At 41.0% G+C, this 17516-nt stretch overlaps 2 protein-coding genes across 7 annotated transcripts in view; one reads left to right on the top strand and one right to left on the bottom strand.

Annotated features, from left to right (window-relative positions):
* Window positions 1-1263: 1263 nt before the first annotated feature.
* alox5a (arachidonate 5-lipoxygenase a) lies at window positions 1264-7374 on the top strand. Of its 2 annotated transcripts, XM_031841266.1 has the most exons (14): window positions 1265-1578; window positions 2598-2796; window positions 2909-2990; window positions 3078-3200; window positions 3841-3947; window positions 4028-4200; window positions 4293-4439; window positions 4529-4732; window positions 4813-4899; window positions 5164-5342; window positions 5489-5610; window positions 5966-6066; window positions 6711-6881; window positions 7031-7374. In XM_031841266.1, exons 1-14 carry the CDS (start codon window positions 1429-1431, stop codon window positions 7208-7210), a joined length of 2025 nt encoding a protein of 674 aa, XP_031697126.1. In that variant the 5' UTR covers window positions 1265-1428; the 3' UTR covers window positions 7211-7374. The 2 variants fall into 2 exon arrangements, with proteins under 2 accessions (XP_031697118.1, XP_031697126.1); XM_031841258.1 differs by having other exon boundaries at window positions 1264-1578; window positions 2909-3200.
* Window positions 7375-7545: 171 nt separating this feature from the next.
* marchf8 (membrane-associated ring finger (C3HC4) 8) overlaps window positions 7546-17516 on the bottom strand; it is a 64546-nt gene continuing 54575 nt past the window's right edge. For 3 of the 5 annotated variants that reach the window (XM_031841276.1, XM_031841282.1, XM_031841298.1), the window contains 4 exons: window positions 15065-15245; window positions 13948-14083; window positions 12487-12501; window positions 7546-11112 (listed from right to left, as the gene is read on the bottom strand). In XM_031841276.1, coding sequence (XP_031697136.1) covers window positions 10808-11112; window positions 12487-12501; window positions 13948-14083; window positions 15065-15245 — 637 coding nt within the window. In that variant the 3' untranslated portion in view covers window positions 7546-10807. The remainder of the gene's footprint in view (window positions 11113-12486; window positions 12502-13947; window positions 14084-15064; window positions 15246-17516) is intronic. The other 2 variants (XM_031841305.1, XM_031841290.1) reach the window with 1 other exon arrangement.

Here is a 17516-nt window from a genome sequence, read left to right on the forward strand (position 1 = left end):
GTGTGTGTGTGTGTGTGTGTGTGTGTGTGTGTGTGTGTGTGTGTGTGCGCGCGCGGGAAGGTGTAGTTGAACAGAAGTTGAATCTCACAACATATAATTCTCCCAAATCGCCTTGGAAAGTAAATGAGACACCTCTATGTACATTACCAAGTGTATGTAACAGTATATGAGCCACAGTATCCAACTGTGTGGGCTTCAGACTATAATCACTCTCACTGGTGATGAGTGGCAGCTACCATTTGAGAAACAAAATATAGTATTCAGCAACATTTCTGCATTTTACGGTGCCACTCGTTCTTCCACAGTACTGCTGTGCTTTCATCCACTGCTCTTTGGTTTCAAATACATGATCTTTCACTGTTATTGCTCTTTTTTTTTTTTTTTTTTATACGTCCACACAGTCTATCAATCCTTCAAGAACAGATCTGTTCCTGCTGCTCACTGTACCAGATGATTACGTAATAGGAAGTTATTTATATATGTAATATATGTAAATCACTGTAATATTCTGCTGTATACTTATCAAGCTATGTTAGATGTGACTAAAAGAAATATATACTTTTGAGAATGATGTCTTTTTTTGTTTGTCAGTTGTTCTTTTCTCTATTTGTACATTTGTTTACATTTGTACCAACGCTTGTGTCCTTATTTTGTCTGAGTGTGAACATATAAAGGATCTTGTCCAATACAAGGAGCAGTAGCTGATTCAGATGTGTTTTAATCCTTTTAGAGAGTTTTCTTCATCAAACTTGTGAAGAAGGAAGAAGTTAATTCTGAAGTCTCCCACTATGAGTTCCACACAGACACACACACACACACACACACAGACCCCTGTTAATGTCAATGTCACAGTTGCAGCTGTACCACAGATGCATTTGCATCGATTTCACCGAAGCTGGAAAACACTACCTGTTGTTGTCCCGTGTCACATACTGATTTGACTGGTAAATGTGAAGTGTAAAAGATGTGTATATTCACGTGTTGCTTTCATTTCCATGTCTTCAATTCAACACAGTAAAACTGCTCAAATTTAAAACCCTGTGATTCTCCTTCATTCTGTTATATTTTTATAAAACACCGTCCTGTTGTTTGCAGACAAAGACTATGAATTTGATATCAGCCCTCCGGTCTCTGCAGCCACATTCATGTCTGCACATTTGAAATCACCACTGATAACACATCTAGGAAGGACAGTCGTATTGTATTCTGACCTCATTAATAGTAAGAGGGCGGAGGTACGTGTCCTGCCACTCCCTCTGCTGCCTGATTACACATTGTCTTCATTTTGCAAGAGCAATGAGAAGTGTATGTCAGTGAAAGATACAGCTTTGAAGAAGGGAAAACTTGCCTTTGTCATTGTCGTGGGTGGTTGTAGCTCTTCTGCAGGTTTCTTCATCTTCAGAGGGTGCTTGGACCGGTGGGGCCGCCATGCCTTCTTACACAGTGACTGTTTCCACAGGGAGCCAGTGGTTCGCAGGGACGGATGATTATATCTACATTACTCTGGTGGGCACGGAGGGATGCAGCGAGAGAACGCTGCTGGACAAAGCTCTGTACAATGACTTTGAGAGGGGGGCGGTAAGTGACGTTACACTGGGCTGTGAGGATGACTGTGTGACAAACGCATTCATTTTTAAAATTCTGATGAATGCCGAGCATCAACAACTAGACACAAACGCTGGGTGAGATTGTTGACATGCTGACCTGAAAGAGGAAGACGTTCCAACAGAGATGTAACTTGAAGTCGACTCTGTTTGAAAATGAACAACTTTTATTTTGGAGGGGGAATCAAAAATGAGTAGAAAGAAGAAATCTAAGAAAATATTTGCTGTTCCGAACATGAAGCAGATTTGAATGGAAAATATTTAAATCTTTTAAAAATGTTTTCTTATCTTTTGCATTATACTGCACACTGTTCGGTGTTTTAAAATTAACACATTGGAGGTCTTTCCACAATGCCACTAAAATATATTTTTGAATAAATAAACTGTTACAAATATAGACGAAAGATGAGATATAAGTAGTTTGTTATTAGATCTGACTTCACATAGTGTTTCAGTATAAAAACATAAAATAGACAATGTAAAGCTAATAAATATACCTAATAATAATACAATTAATCTACAGATTAAAATAAATAAAAGTAAACAAAAGCAATACTAAAGAGGCGGAGCTTGTTAAAGGTGGGATGAGGTATTAAAGTCAAAATTTAGCATCAACTTAGCATTCTTCATACAGTTTTTTAAATAAAACACTTTTTATTCTTTATAATCTGTTGCCCCTTTCAAAGCTGTAATTTAAGTTGAAAATATATATTTCATGCACCTAAATAATGTTTTTATTATATAAAATACTAAAGTCACATATGTTCGCTTCCTACAACTTTCTCTGCAAGTGTGAACATGATACTACCTGTGAAATTCATCTTTCTTACAAAAAACAAATGTGACATTGATGTTTTCTCATGGTGACACGTGAAATGTGTGTTTTACCCTTTTTCCTTAAAAAGAACAACACAAAACTAACAATACACACCTGATTCACAAAGTTGCTCTATTTTTTAAAGATTATTTATTTAGCCGCTGACTAAATTGCAGGTGGACTCTTATGACGTCAGGGTCGGGGAGAACCTGGGAGAGATTTTGTTGGTGAAGATTGAGAAGAAGAAGTACTGGGTGCATGATGACTGGTACTGCAAGTACATCACAGTCAAGACCCCGTCTGGAGACTACCTGGAGTTCCCCTGCTTCCGCTGGCTGGTGGATGACAAGGAAGTGGTGCTTCGGGATGGAAGAGGTACATCAGTTCACTTTGTTTAGTTTGAATAACAGACCGCCTGCCTCCTCGCTGTCATCAGTGAGAGTCTGCAGTAACGAGCTCCGTCCCTCATGTCTTGTGTCTGTTGCAGCACATCTGCCTCAGAATGATAAGACCAGCCTAGTCAAGCAGCACAGACAAAAAGAGCTGGACATGAGGAGGAAAACCTACAAGCAAGTTCACTCTGCACATGCAGTGTGTGTGGTTGTGTGTTACAGAAGGCTGAGGCGGCTCACTAACAACTCTGCTGTCCTCTGCAGATGGAAGGAGTGGCAGCCAGGCTTTCCTATGAGCATAGATGTTGACAGACACAAGGATTTGCCCCGGGACAACCAGTTTGACAGTGAGAAGGGAGTGGACTTCGTACTGAACTACAGTAAGGCGTACGTGCTCCCTCAAACAGGCCGCTGTAGTAGAGCTTTACATTGGTTGTTGTGACAACTGACGCCCCCTCAATACAGAACAGAGTGATTCAGTGGAGCTTTAACCTCTGAAATGTTTTTCATCTTTCATGACGTCACGGTCATATGTTGAGCTCCAGCTATTTTCTATGCGCATGATTTCCTGGAGAAACAGAAGGGTCATTGTGTGTTTATTACCAGGGACATTTGCATTGCGCCTTCATGCAGGCGCGAGAGCTTGCACATAGACACAATACCAAACGAATCCCAAACTGTTTGCATCATGCAGTACTTCTGCTGAACATTATGAAAATGTCAAAGCTTTGACAATGATAATGCTTTGTGGACTGGAGAGGTAGGTGAGATGGAAAATAAAGGTATGCAATTTCGCACAGTGAGCTTCAAGGGTGTTGACTGAAATGCTGCATCTTTGTTGACAGATCTTATGGTATAATTACATTTATTTAGCTTTTAGGGCTGCTTCTTTCTGCAAAAAGTCATCACAACAGTATAACACGTTTAGAGTTTAATTGACATATTAAATGAAAATGCATCAGATTTTTGAAAATACTGTGACCTTTTTGACATGAATATGGTGACGAATGTGATGATGACTTTCCAGAATAGAGAACCTGTTTGTGAACCAGTTCATGCACATGTTCCAGTCCTCCTGGAGTGATTTCGCTGACTTTGAGAAGATCTTTGTGAGAATCAAAAACACAATCTCAGGTCAGCCTCACATATATGATGTTATGTTATGTTATCTTATGTTATGTTATGTTATATTATTTATATTATATTATATCCAGAGTATGTGATGCAACACTGGAAGGAGGACTTCATGTTTGGGTACCAATTTCTAAACGGCTGCAACCCCGTAATGATCCAAAAGTGCACCAAACTTCCTGACAAGTTTCCTGTCACTGATGAGATGGTTTCTGTCTGCCTGGAGAGGGAGCTGACTCTGGAGGAGGAAATAGAGGTAGATGGTGTCTGTTTCTGTGAACCTATTCAGTTATGTCTCACTTAAATTGTCCCACTGACGTACTGTGTGAATCAACGTTCCGGCTCCAGGCAGGTAACATCTACATAGTGGACTACGAGGTGTTGGAAGGCATCAGTCCTAACCGCACAGATCCGTGCACGCTGCAGTACCTGGCAGCTCCGATCTGTCTGCTCTACAAGAACGCTCAGAACAAGATCCTGCCCATAGCCATACAGGTACAGAGATGGTGAGCAGCAAATGACGGAAACATTCCAGTATAAATCAATTTCTTCCTGCCTGTCCCTTGTCCTCCGTGTTTTCCCAGCTTGGGCAGACTCCAGGGAAAGACCACCCGATCTTCCTGCCCACTGATGGTCAGCACGACTGGCTGCTGGCTAAGATCTGGGTCCGCTCAGCAGACTTCCAGTACCACCAGACCATCACACACCTGCTCAGGACTCATCTGATAACAGAGGTGTTTGCTGTTGCCGTGCACAGGCAGCTCCCTGCTGTTCACCCTGTGTATAAGGTAAAACTGTGACTGGTCAACTGACTGATTGATTAATTTGATTGATTGATTGATTGATTGATTGGTGTTCCTTCTTCCAGCTACTTATGCCACACATTCGTTTTACCATGGCTATCAACACCAAGGCCAGAGAGCAGCTCATCTGTGAGTGCGGCATCTTTGACAAGGTGAGTTTGTGGATACAAAATACAGAAAAACGTAATACTCTCAACAGATTTGTGAGTTAAAATTACCCAAAAAATGGAGGAAAAGAACCGCGAAAGGCCTTTTACCTTCCTCTAATGAAACGACATGTCAAAGTTATATGTAGACTCATAGGATGTCTTTGCTTAAAATGGGTCATAGTGCATTCAGTAATGGACTCTCAAAAGCACCATAAATAGCTGCAAGAGTAGTGAGGGTGATGCTGTATCTTCTCCATCCTCGTCAAGGCAAACGCAACAGGTGGAGGCGGTCACGTCCAGATGATTCAAAAGGCCATGAAGTCTCTGACTTTCAGGTCTCTGTGCTTCCCGGATATTATCAAGGCCCGCGGTGTGGACGACAAGAAGGAGCTGCCCACCTACTTCTACAGAGACGACGGCTACAAGGTGTGGGAGGCCACCAAGAGGTGAAGAACAACTCTTTGTAGGAGTTTTTATAGACGGCACTGAAGAATAGCTTGTGTCTTTGAGGGACAGAAAACGGCCATAACAACAGATTATTATCAAGTTATTTTCTCTATACCTGACTGCTTTCTTCTTTTCTTTCTGGCAGTTTTGTGTCTGATGTGGTGCATATTTACTACACCAGCGATGAGACGGTGCAGGAAGATGAAGAAATCCAGGCCTTCATTAAAGATGTGTGCAGCTTCGGTATGCAGGACTTCGATAACTGTGGTGGGTACACATTACCAACTTCCTGTTGTGTCATTTTTCTGAAAATGTAGCAACTAACCAATATTTAAAGTTTATTTTCCCAGGGAGAGAAGCAACTCAACCTTCAATATTTGTGTTTGTGTTGGGTTTTCTGGAGAAGACAGTTAAGTCAGGGAAATTACAAATTCACATCTGTTCTGTTACAGACGAATAGTTTCAGGGTGAAGACAGGAAGCCACGGCATGGTGATGGTGTCACTGTTGCAGTGTTGTAAAACCCTTCTGGCATTTCTCCATTACCTGCATTGTGCAAGGATATTTCACACAAGGTTTTTGTACAGATTTAAGCTCACTTTGTCAATCTTATATGTGCACAGAATTTCCCAAGTCCCTGAAATCACGTGAGGAGCTGACAGAGTATCTGACCGTCATTGTGTTCACTGCTTCGGCCCAGCATGCAGCGGTCAACTTTGGACAGGTGAGTAATAGATAATCAGGAACCTAACAATCAATTTCTTAAATTTATAAGTGATGTGAAGGGAGTTCTGAAGGTCCTCTGACTGAGTGTGTGGGGGAGGAAGGACTCATACCCTTGACTTTAGTAAAACTACCAGAACAGCATAAAAATACTCCTTCATTCAAAATCCTATTTAAGTAAAAGTACAGTTTATTATCAGCAAAACTTACTTAATATATCAAAAGCAACATTGCTTGGTCTGAAGAAAAATGGCCCATGCGACTGATATATTATAGATTATATTATTGGATTTCTAATGCGGATGCATCCTGTTTTAACTACTGCTATAAACAGCAAGGTAGTTTATTCCAGTGATCAGCGGGTCACAAGATAAATCGGAGGGGCCATGAGATGATTAATGGGGCAAGAAAGGAGAACATTTTCTTTTTCGTGTACTTTTCTCAGATTTTTGAGCCCAAGCTAGATAGCTTTCTGAGTAAGAAATTGGATTTTCACTGGTTTATTATTTAACAATGCGTAGTATTTTCTGTAATGTAGCTAGTAATCACAGCTGTCAGATAAATAGCAGTGGAGTAAAAAGTACAAAAGTTGAGTAAAAATGACTGCATTCACATTCTGTATCTTTGTGTACATTGTGTGTATAGTATGACTGGTGTTCCTGGATCCCCAACGCTCCATCTACCATGAGAAGGCCCCCGCCCAACCGGAAGGGCCTGGCAAATGTGAACTTGATCATCGAGAGCCTTCCTGATCGCGGACGTTCCAGCTGGCACCTGGGGGCCGTCTGGGCCCTCAGCCAGTACCAGGAGGGAGAGGTACGGAAAGGGCACCCAGTGTCCAGACACACAGGCCATCATTCTTACACACACGTCTCGGTACAGTACAGACTTGTTTTAAGGACCAGTGCGCCTTGCAGTGCACCTCCTGGCTGAATGACCCGTCTCCCCTCTCCCTCTCCTTGCAGCTGTACCTGGGCATGTATCCTGATGAGCACTTCATCGAGAAGCCAGTGAAGGCGGCCATGGAGACGTTCAGGAAGCAGCTGGCAGAGATAAGCAGCTCCATCAAGAGGAGGAACGACGGAAAGAAGCTGCCGTACTACAACATGTCCCCCGACAAAATCCCAAACAGTGTCGCTGTTTGAGGAATAAAATCATGCGTCTGCGAAATATTTTGCCAATAGCACATTGAAGTTCTGCTGATATCACTGAGATGTTAAAAAAACTCTGTCACCCGAGTGTGTTCCTGTGATACTTCTGTATATTACAATGTGCTGACAAAAAAAAAAAAAAAAAAGCCTCAAATTTACTTAATTGTTTTTTGTCTGCTCCTTCAGTAGTGTAAATCAGAAGATGTTAAACTGCTTCACATCTGAAGACACTGAAATATTAACCTTTTCATGTATTTTGTGACAGAGCCACTAACAAATCCTGTTACATTTAAATTCAAAACACATGGCTTACATTGAAAAACACAGTGTTAAAAGTAACTTAATTTTTATTTGGTTGTTCTTTTTAATTCTACATACTTTGTTCAATAATGGGAAATTAAACTGAAAACACATCAATATTTATTTCAAAAACATAAGTACGTTTACAAATTTTTTACAGTTACTATTCCAAAGTAAATTCACAGACAAACTTGTGGAATGATATAAGACAGGGGAACAGTCATATATGTTCAAGTCCAGTCAGTAAACAAATGTAGCTTTATGCAAGTTACACTATTCCCAGACATGATCAAACGTAAGCGACAGGGTCAAGACAATGTGCTTAATAGGATTATAAAATGGAGAAATCACTTCATCATGAGAGGGGCACTAAGAAAGAAAGCAAAAAATAAAAAGCTGCTCTCAGAGAGGAACACGTCGGCTTATAAAAGCGTCCCAAAGTGGCCTCAAATCTTCTGTCTCAGACTTCATGAAAGGAGCCAGCTCCTATGACTAGAAAGTAAAAAAATAAATAAATCACAATCTGTAGTCCATCTTCTATCTTCCACCTCAAGGAAACTACATGTCTAATTATTCCATGTTGTTTATTTGAAAAATATGACATGATTAAATGCGATTCTGCGGTTAAATGTCTACATTTAGGACTAAATTCATCAAGCATTTTAAAAAGCAAGACGGTGGAGCAGATATTCACAATCAAGCATTTTACAACTACGATATCTGAACCGCAAAACAAAGATTAAAAGTGATGTTCAGGTATATTTATGCCTGGGGAAAAAAAAAAGTGTAAGTTGCATAAAATTACTAATGAAAGGTTTTTTTGTTTTTTTTAAAATCAACAAATTGTACTGTTTTCTTTTAAAAATAAATACAACACAAAATGAAGAAATAATCATTTTATACCCAGGACACACCCTGGACATTAAACACCATTACATAACTATAGAATAGAATATCAACAAAAGGGTAATTGCACTTTTTATCTGTCTATTTGCACTGAGCCTCGCGGGTATCAAAGTTTCAGAGACGCTTCTCATCACTAGGTCTTAATCCAACTCGACACACAATAACTCCCTCGGCTCATATTATGTATTCAAATTATATTACACTCCAGATCTCAAGTCACTGTGGGGCATATACACAAGTACAGTATGAATTGTTGCAAAAAACAAAGCACGGATTTCAGTTATTGCTGCTGAGCAGTAATTGTCACACATGTTGTTGGACCATCGTTGTTCACAGACAGTGCACTGGTATCAAAGACAGTTTTTTGTGTGTGTGTGTTGCTGGAATGGCTGTGAGGCTCAACATGAGCCTGGCATCACTGTGCTCCCACATACACAAAGCACTTACAATGACTGTAAGCCCCAAAACACATCGCCCTGAGAAATCAACCGCTGCCTACATCAGACGGCACCTTCAGCTTCTCGCCAGCAGATGGCTCTCCAGTCAGCTCATCGATGAGAGATGACTTGCACTGTACTGTATATCTGTCTGTCACAGGCAGCAAATGTATGTGTGCATGCATTGCATCCAATCGTTCATGCTGAAATAATGCAGTGACAGTATTTAACTTGTGCTTCCTTTTAGAAATGAAAAAAAAAAAAAAGGTGTTGGAGCAATTTGTCTCATTTGAGCGACATGAGGCCAAATGTGAGATAAAGTTAACGCTCCATTGATTGGGAGGCAACATTGCTGGCAGTCTTGTGATTAAATACTAAAATAGATACTCTAACATGTGATAAGAGTCTGTTAAAAAGAAAAGAGAAACTTTCGCTGTAACAGAGACATCCGCTTGTCTGAAACGCTCAATAACAATCATATCTTTCACCTTATTCTCGTGCGTTAACATAACTGAAGGGATGGGTTGTAAATTTGTGGGTCCTGCAGAGCAGAAACCGATTCAGCAGTCAAATTCAAATACACAGTTACAGTTTAATCAAAACTATCTATTTGGGATCAATCAACGCACTGCCTGAAACGGTGGGAGGACAGACTGAAAATAGGCAGCTGTGAATTTCCCAGGGCGTATCCCGGGACTAAGCAAACAAATCAGCATATTAAAAACTGCACATGGAATATCACACTGTAAATATTGTGTCATTCGCATGATAGAAAAACATGAGCGGTGATGTTTATGCCCAAAGGCTCTCGCAATGTTCTCAAGACATAGAAAGTATCTCGCAATTTCCTGTGACCAGTAAAAAAAAAAAAAAAAAAAAAAAAAAAAAATCTTGCTTTTATTTATTTATATTTTTAAATTTTTTTTAAATTTTTTTTTTTTTTAAAGTTTACATTCTCAAAGCCTTCAGAAAGATCATGTTGGGGTACAGAAGTCATGTGGCTGGATTTTCCATTATCTGCATTAGAACTTTGAGTCTGATGTCATAATTGTTTTGTATTTTGACTAAAACACTCAGTTTCTTTCAGCATGATTTAATTTCTTTAACCACCAATTCCTTTTTTGTCATCCACAGGAGGCTTAATATACATGTATACGTGTGTATGAAGAAATGTCAAATAAAACAGGAGTTTGAAGTTCGAATGTGCTCTCCTGCATGTACAACATATACAGTAAGACTTAATTCATATCAAAGAAAAAAAGGGCAAGAGGAAGGGAGGGGATTTGTTGTGGGAACTAAAAAACAAAAGTGCTTCAATGCATGTCCAGATCATGGTCTGGTCGGATCCAGACCAGCTCTGGGCTGACAGACCACAGCAAAAGAGATGGCAGTAGCTGGAATGTTCCAGAGATCCGATGCGTGGCGCTACATACTGATCCACGGCAGTTTAGCCCGAGACTCACAGGAGGTAAAAACGAACAAATCTAACAAACCCACAAGCAAAGAAACCACGCATAACAAATATGTCGACCTCCGGGGCTGTTTGTGAGTCCGTTTGTCTCAGTCCTGCTCTCCCAGAGGTGTACAAACAAGGGTGTGTGTGCGTGTGTGTAAAGTGGTATGCTCCAGGCCTCTTCAGACATTTATAGACGTCAGTAAAAACAGTCCTGTCCGAGGAAAGGAGAGAGACGTGGATTCAGGGTGCAGGTGGAGGAAGGGATAAGATAGGATGAATGTGGATAGAAGAAGATGGGCATTGTCTGTCTGTCTCTGTGGACGAAGTGTTGGGAATATAAGACCAGAAGAGGACAGTGGGTCAGTCTGGGATCAGAGGAAGAGGAGTGTGTGCTCGTTCCTCAGTCAGCGAGCAGTTCCACAACGGCTGCTCTTCACTGTGGGCCTGTCTGTGTGTGAAGTATGAGTAGTAGGACAACCATGGACTGAGTGGTCAGACATGGAGCACCTCCATACTGTAGTCCTCAGTCTCTGTGTACTGGGAGGAGTTTGTGTCCGACAGGGTTGGCGCCAGAGGTTCCTTGTTCTCCAGACTTGGCTCCATGAGGGGCGGCTTCTCCAGTACCAGCTTTTTACACGTTTCTGGCCGGTTCTGGACGTATATGACCCGGTTGTAAGCCTTGAGTCTCTTCCATAGATGGATGTAGACTTTGCACTGGACGTACATGAACACCAGTCCACCCGTAAAGCCGATGGCCACCACCACCAGTTTGGTCCAGAAAGGCCATTCCAGGAGTCCTGAGGAACAGAGCGCAGACAAAAAAGAAACATGGGCACCAGTCAAACATAGACCAGAAAAGAAATAATGCAAAACACATTCAAACCAGTTGGGAAATAATTGCATTTCAGTATTACTGTTGCATGAATGTGATAACATTTCCTGATTTCTCAGATATTTCTTTCACTGAATTAGATACTATTTCTAGATTGATTTTCCAGAAAAATGCATCACACAACACATAATCCACAATGTGACATAAAACTACACATACGGTGATAGAGGATTTTATGCAGATCGCCAACTACTTTTAAGAACAGTCTACACTTACAACTAAATTAAATAAACTACCATAAATAAATGCTCATTGTGTAATCATTGATAGATGTAATCAACATGAACAAAAACAAATGGGGGCTTCCTAGTGGCCCCTCATTTCCTGCCATCTCTCCAATGTTTGTCCATTTACGGCATCAAATGCCCCCCAAAACAATTGCATATAACAAAAATAAGCAAACGATTGCTTGAAAAGCGAGAACACCGCTAAAAAATGACAACACTACAGCAGGCTTTAAAAATGGTGATTTGTAGTAAATTTGCTAAACTGTGGGAAGACATTTCCATGCCTCCTGAGGCAGCTGCAGCATTTCTGCAAATTGCAAAAACGCCGAATCCATAAAGCTCCAAGTAAGATGGAAAAAATATCAAAATTATGGGGGTGTAAATATTTGTAACAAGTTGCAACACAAAGAGGCATAACAGAGATCTTCAAAAACAACAAGGAGAAAACAAAAATAATCTTTTAAAGATTCACAGCTGTTGGCTATAATATTTCAGGTAGTTTGAGATATTAAGGCAAAGAAGGTCCACAATTGAATTACTAAATCCTACCCTTGATGATAGAATAAATATATGGAATGAAATACAAAATGCTTCATATAATGGGAAGAATACAGAGTATAATCAATCAGGTGTTAATTATGCGTATATAACTTTATGAGGAGAGATTAACATGTTTGTTGTGTGAGAATATGTCAGTGAGGTTTCTTCTAATTAAGCCACAAAGGATAACACAGAAAATAAATGGCAGCATGTTCCTCGACTCAGTGTCTCTCTGCATTCATTAGGTTGGAACATTCAGTGAGGTGAATATATATATATATATATATATATATATATATATATATATATATATATATTCAGCTTTAAGGGTGAAGAAACATTATTTTTATCCTGAAATCAAGGCAGACGAGGGAAGGAAAGGGGAGAGAAGAGAAGGAAAGGGAAGGAAAGGGAAGGAAAGGGCAGTTGGAAAATAACCAGACACAGCTGACAGAAAAGCTGACGGGGAAAACACAATTTGAAAGCCAAAGGGCCAAAGTTGAAATGTTTACCTGGGATTCTTCCGGCTGCATGAGTAAAGAAAGTGTCAGTGTCATGTTTTACCAAAGACACACAAACAGATTGATACAAATGCACAGAAATTGAAAGAAAAGTCAAGTGTTACAGTTGGATGTAACTCGCCATGCAATCATAAACAAATCAAAGAAGACAATGGAAAACATTTCAAGGCATATTAGATCTTAATTTAAAGATTATAATTTAAAGATTATAATCTTTGCAAGCAAATTGGGAGAAAAAACATAACCTGGTCTCTGTGTGACTTGGCAGAGGACAAACAGGACTGGGGAGGAGCTATTTGGCACCACCATGGTGACTGAACCTGACAGCCCACTGGGACTCCAACAAGTCTGAATCATCAGGTCGGGCCAAACAGGCACAGCCTGCTCTTCCATCTGTACGCTGTCTCAGAAGCACCAAATATGCCAAAGAGGAGTGAGCGGCAGCAGACGTGCTGCCAGCGGATGATACAACAGCTCATCGTTAAAGCAGTCGTCTCCATTTTTAGCCCCGGTAAGGAGAGCACGGCGCTCCGTCAATCAATCTGTCCGTAACCCAGTGCCGCTGACCACTTTGGTAGAGATGGAAATAAGGAGCAGCCCAGGCTCCAAGGGCTGCTGAAAGGACTATTTAACTCCTAGTCACGTTTTCCTCTTACTTTGACGTTTTAAAAAGACCATAACGCCCTACTTAAACCATCTACAGTCAGCAGCCGGTTAGCTCACTATTTTACATGTTAAATTCCATTTCTTCAATCTGGCACACCTGTCCAGAGTAACATTCTGTTCCCTTGTGACAGAGCCAGCCTAGATGCTTCCAGTCTGCATCCTAAGTAAAGATTGCGACTGTAGCTTCAAATACAGTATAAACACACAAGAGAGGGCCTTTTGTTGACGAGACTAATCACCGAAGATACTTTCAACTTGCAATTTTAATTCACATCACGCACACAACACCTGATTTAACTCCCTTGAAGAAGCTAAGGATGAACCAAAACCACCTCACTCTGAAAGTCACAATCTCAAATTGGATCTTATAATGACGGCTCTAAAGATCTACTTTTAAAATCTCTTTTCTTTTATCTCTGAAGTTTTATGGACCACAGGTCTGAAATCAAAGCGAACTGAATTGAAGAGAAATTCCAAAATACGAACAGACAGAAGATAATCTCTGAAAGAACCTCAGCACACTCGTCTACACATTTGTTCGTGCCTTTGGTGCCCACGGAGCTTCTGCAAGTGAATGACGCCGACGTATATTCCAGTCTTAGGGAACATTTCACACTATTTGAACTCAATACTCGCACTGCTGAAATAACACTACAGTTATGCAGATTTGTCATTAAATACTGAACATGGATGACATTCTAGAATGGATGACATCTGACCGCATCCAACACAAACAACAACGTTGCGTCAATGAATGTTTGTGTGTGCGTCCCGGTCTGCGCTGACCTTGTTTGATTTCCTCCGCTGTTCTGTCGATGAGGACGTACAGCGACCACACCACGCAGGTGATGGCGATGACATGGAAGGTGACCGAACAAATGATCTTCCTTCTCTCGCTCGCCGTCATCTGTAGCTTCTCCCACTGCAGACAGAGAGCAGGAGAGGACAAAGAAAGAGCATTTGAGGAGGTCAACAATACATTCACACTCAAAGACCGGAGCTTTCAAACACACACTCAACACTTAAAGCGATAAAACTGTTTGGCTCTCAGCAGCTCAAGAGTGCGAGCGAAACATTTGATGGAGAGCGTTCGGCTTCTGTGATCAAGATCCAATGCTACATAAGGTTTCTTGGCATGGCGAGTAAAACGGAGAAGAAGCAGCCCACAGGTCATTGGCTTCACAATACATTATCAGGAACTGAGCCCAGCCTTACAAAGAAAACACAAAATTCAATGCCGGCACCATCAGATCAGTTCTGCAAATAAGCTGTATAGCCTCTCAACATCCAAAACGCATTCCTTTGATTGCAGGGTCATTTTGAAGAGAAGCGGGAGTTGCAGTGCGAGATGAAACTAAGCACCCTTTGATAAATAATAATAATAATAAAATTTATTTAAAAAAAGCACATGCCCATATTAAAAAGTGAAGACAGTGGTACATTGTAAATTTGGGGATTATATCACACTCAACATTCTGCAAAAAACACGAGACCGACATCATCTCATCTTTCAACAACTTCGATATTCACCAGTGCCATTCAGAAGCTATTAACAGCTGAGCATTAGTTTGAAGCCCTTTGTGCAGCTAATGAAGGGTGGAGGAATTTTAATTAGTGTCCTGCTATCTCCAGGCCACAGCGATTGATAAGAGCCGTTAATGGGAGTGTGCCATCTCCGACTCCTCCCCAACGAGCTCCACTTCTGAAAACCTCTTAAAAAGTCGGTGTCATGCACGTGTTATCCGTGTGACAGATTGGAGGCAGCTTTTGGCATTTTCTGCCTCACATTGTCAGAGTGACGTGAGCTAAGTTCGGACACTTGGAGCTGCAATGAGGCTGAACTAATGAACCAGTGCAGTAATTGACTTGAGACAAACATGCACACATACAAACTACGTCTTACCTTGCGCAGTGGTTTGAGCTTGGTCTCCATGATGAACTCATATTTACAGAGCTCACAGCAGCGAGTGTCGGAGCTCTTGATCCACTGCTGTAGACAGGACTGGTGGACGAAGCGCAGGCTTCCCGTGCAGTGGCATGGTGTGATCAGAGGACTCTCCTCATCCCCTTCACAGTGACAGATCCTACAGGAGCCAAAGAAAACAGTCAACACTAAGCTAGGAGGCAAGGCAGCTGTAATAGGAGGAAGACAAGGAAAGAGCATTCTCTAGTAGTAACAGGACAACATGCTCATTAATGCCACACTTGCCACCGATATAGGAACGCAAGACAGGTGGAAACTTTATTCCACAAATATTGAGACGCTGAACGCAGAAGACTACACATGTCCCACATGAATAAACTCAATCAAGTCCAACTCATTTGATTCAAAGCACTTCATTTGCAAATCAAAATGACATGTTCAGAAAATAACCTCCTGTGTTCTCGCTACGTCGCAGCACAAAATAGATCAAAGCAATTTGAATCTCAGATACTCTGCAGTTGCAGCAGCAGCAGCAATCTTAAGTCTCAATGTTGGAAGAATTGATAAAAGTTGCCTGTAATGATTTGTTCCTATGAACAGATTATAAATTGGATTTTATTCACTATTAACTATATAAAAGTGAATATTGATACTGTTTTTTCACACTCAATGTTTCGTTGCTTTGATCCAGTTTGCATTTATACTACAACCACCAATACACCAATACTATTTCAGCCTTTTATACATTACTTATGTATAAACTATTTATTTATTATATAGTTTTCACGGACTCATTTGAACCACGTGGTGTTCAGGTTTTCTGATGGTCTATGACCCCATTTCAAGACTATCTGAGCCAGTTGTGGGGAAAGCTATTGGATGCCTGTGCAGATGTTGCAGTGGGCTGGTGTTTTAGTTTTTGGTGAATAACTCTGTATGTCTACACTCTTACACATACAGTACCAACCCCTGACAACTGCAGAAATACCATCTGGGGTAGAAATACCTCTGGTCACTGTAATACAACTTTTTTCTGGTAATTGTTGAAATGCTACTGCATCTAATTGCATTAAATTGAACGGGTGTCCGGTGTAACATGTTTTGCTCAGTAACAAAAAAACAATCATATTTTAATATCAGACCAAAGGAACCCTTGCTCCTCTTAAAGTTCACATATCGGACACTGGCAGGTTGGAGGGCTGGAGCTATTCGTCACACACATTAAGGAGGTGTGCATTCGTCTGACGCAGCGATAGATGTGAGAATCCAGACTTTGCATGTACGACACAGTTCCACCAGTAGGCCAGGTACAGTCTGCCAAAGCAGTAAGTTTCAGTTTGTTACCGCACAAAATGAGAGGTTGGAAAGGGTTATTGGAGCAACCTCCTACCTCGTCAAGTCAATATCATAAGTATACACACAACTTGCAGGAAGCACAAACTAAAGTCATTGTGATCTCAGAATTGAATGTCAGGACATTGGCCTGTTCAGAGCAGGGCCTCCAGGGAAAATCTGCTATTGCACCTTCAAACACAATACAACTACAACAAGCTGCACAAGGGAAGGCGCAAGCAGTTATTTAAACCTTAACTTCAAGTCCACCTTTTCTACCAATTTATAGCAGCAGATGCATAAACGAGGAAAGGCGTCTGCTGTGTTCCCCCCCGAGTGAGGCACAGAGAGCAGTGGCTCCTCTCTCTAGGAGAACAAGTAAGCAACGGCATTGAAAGAAGGTGGAGAAGCGAACAGGTTGTTCAAATGGGTTTGTCGTCATCCCAGTTAAGGGGAGGATAAGAACACATGATGAAGACACGCACCCACACATGTTGTGAAAGTGAGCAAGCAAGATCACGTCTATTTGCAGACTACACTGATCTGGCCAAAGCGTTACAAGATTTAAAAGACAAAGTGAAGAAAAGAGGATAAAAATAGGTCATATCAACGGGTTTCTCAACAGACGAGGTGGAGGGAGTGGAATGAGGAGCGAAGGATTAAGGGATAGAGGAGGCATAATTAACATCTCTGGAAGAGTGTTTTTTTCTATTGGTTATGGCTGAGCTGCTTTGTTTGTGTGATTGTTGTTGTATGGATCACAAGATGATACACTGCAGATTCTCTTCCCACACATACTGTTGTGTACTCCTCTTTACAGAAAAACAAAACTAACTAAAACCAGCCTGAGGACCTGGACTGTCTTGGTGCTCATATCAAGGGTTGGCACTTGCTGAAATGGATTTGATAAATTATTCTAATGTTACCGTGTTGTTGTTTTTTAAAACATAGGAGGGTATAACGGAAGAATCCCACCTCCACATGGAGTCATGGTGGAAATAAAGTGATGAGTAAACAACATGAGTGGAGGAGGACTCTAGGGATCTCGAGCTGAGAAATGTAGGTTTCATGCTAGATGTCTGCTAGATTGTCTGTAAAC

Source organism: Anarrhichthys ocellatus, unplaced genomic scaffold (genome assembly GCF_004355925.1).
Source record: "Anarrhichthys ocellatus isolate YVR2014 unplaced genomic scaffold, GSC_Weel_1.0 scaffold3, whole genome shotgun sequence".
Taxonomy (NCBI): domain Eukaryota; kingdom Metazoa; phylum Chordata; class Actinopteri; order Perciformes; family Anarhichadidae; genus Anarrhichthys; species Anarrhichthys ocellatus.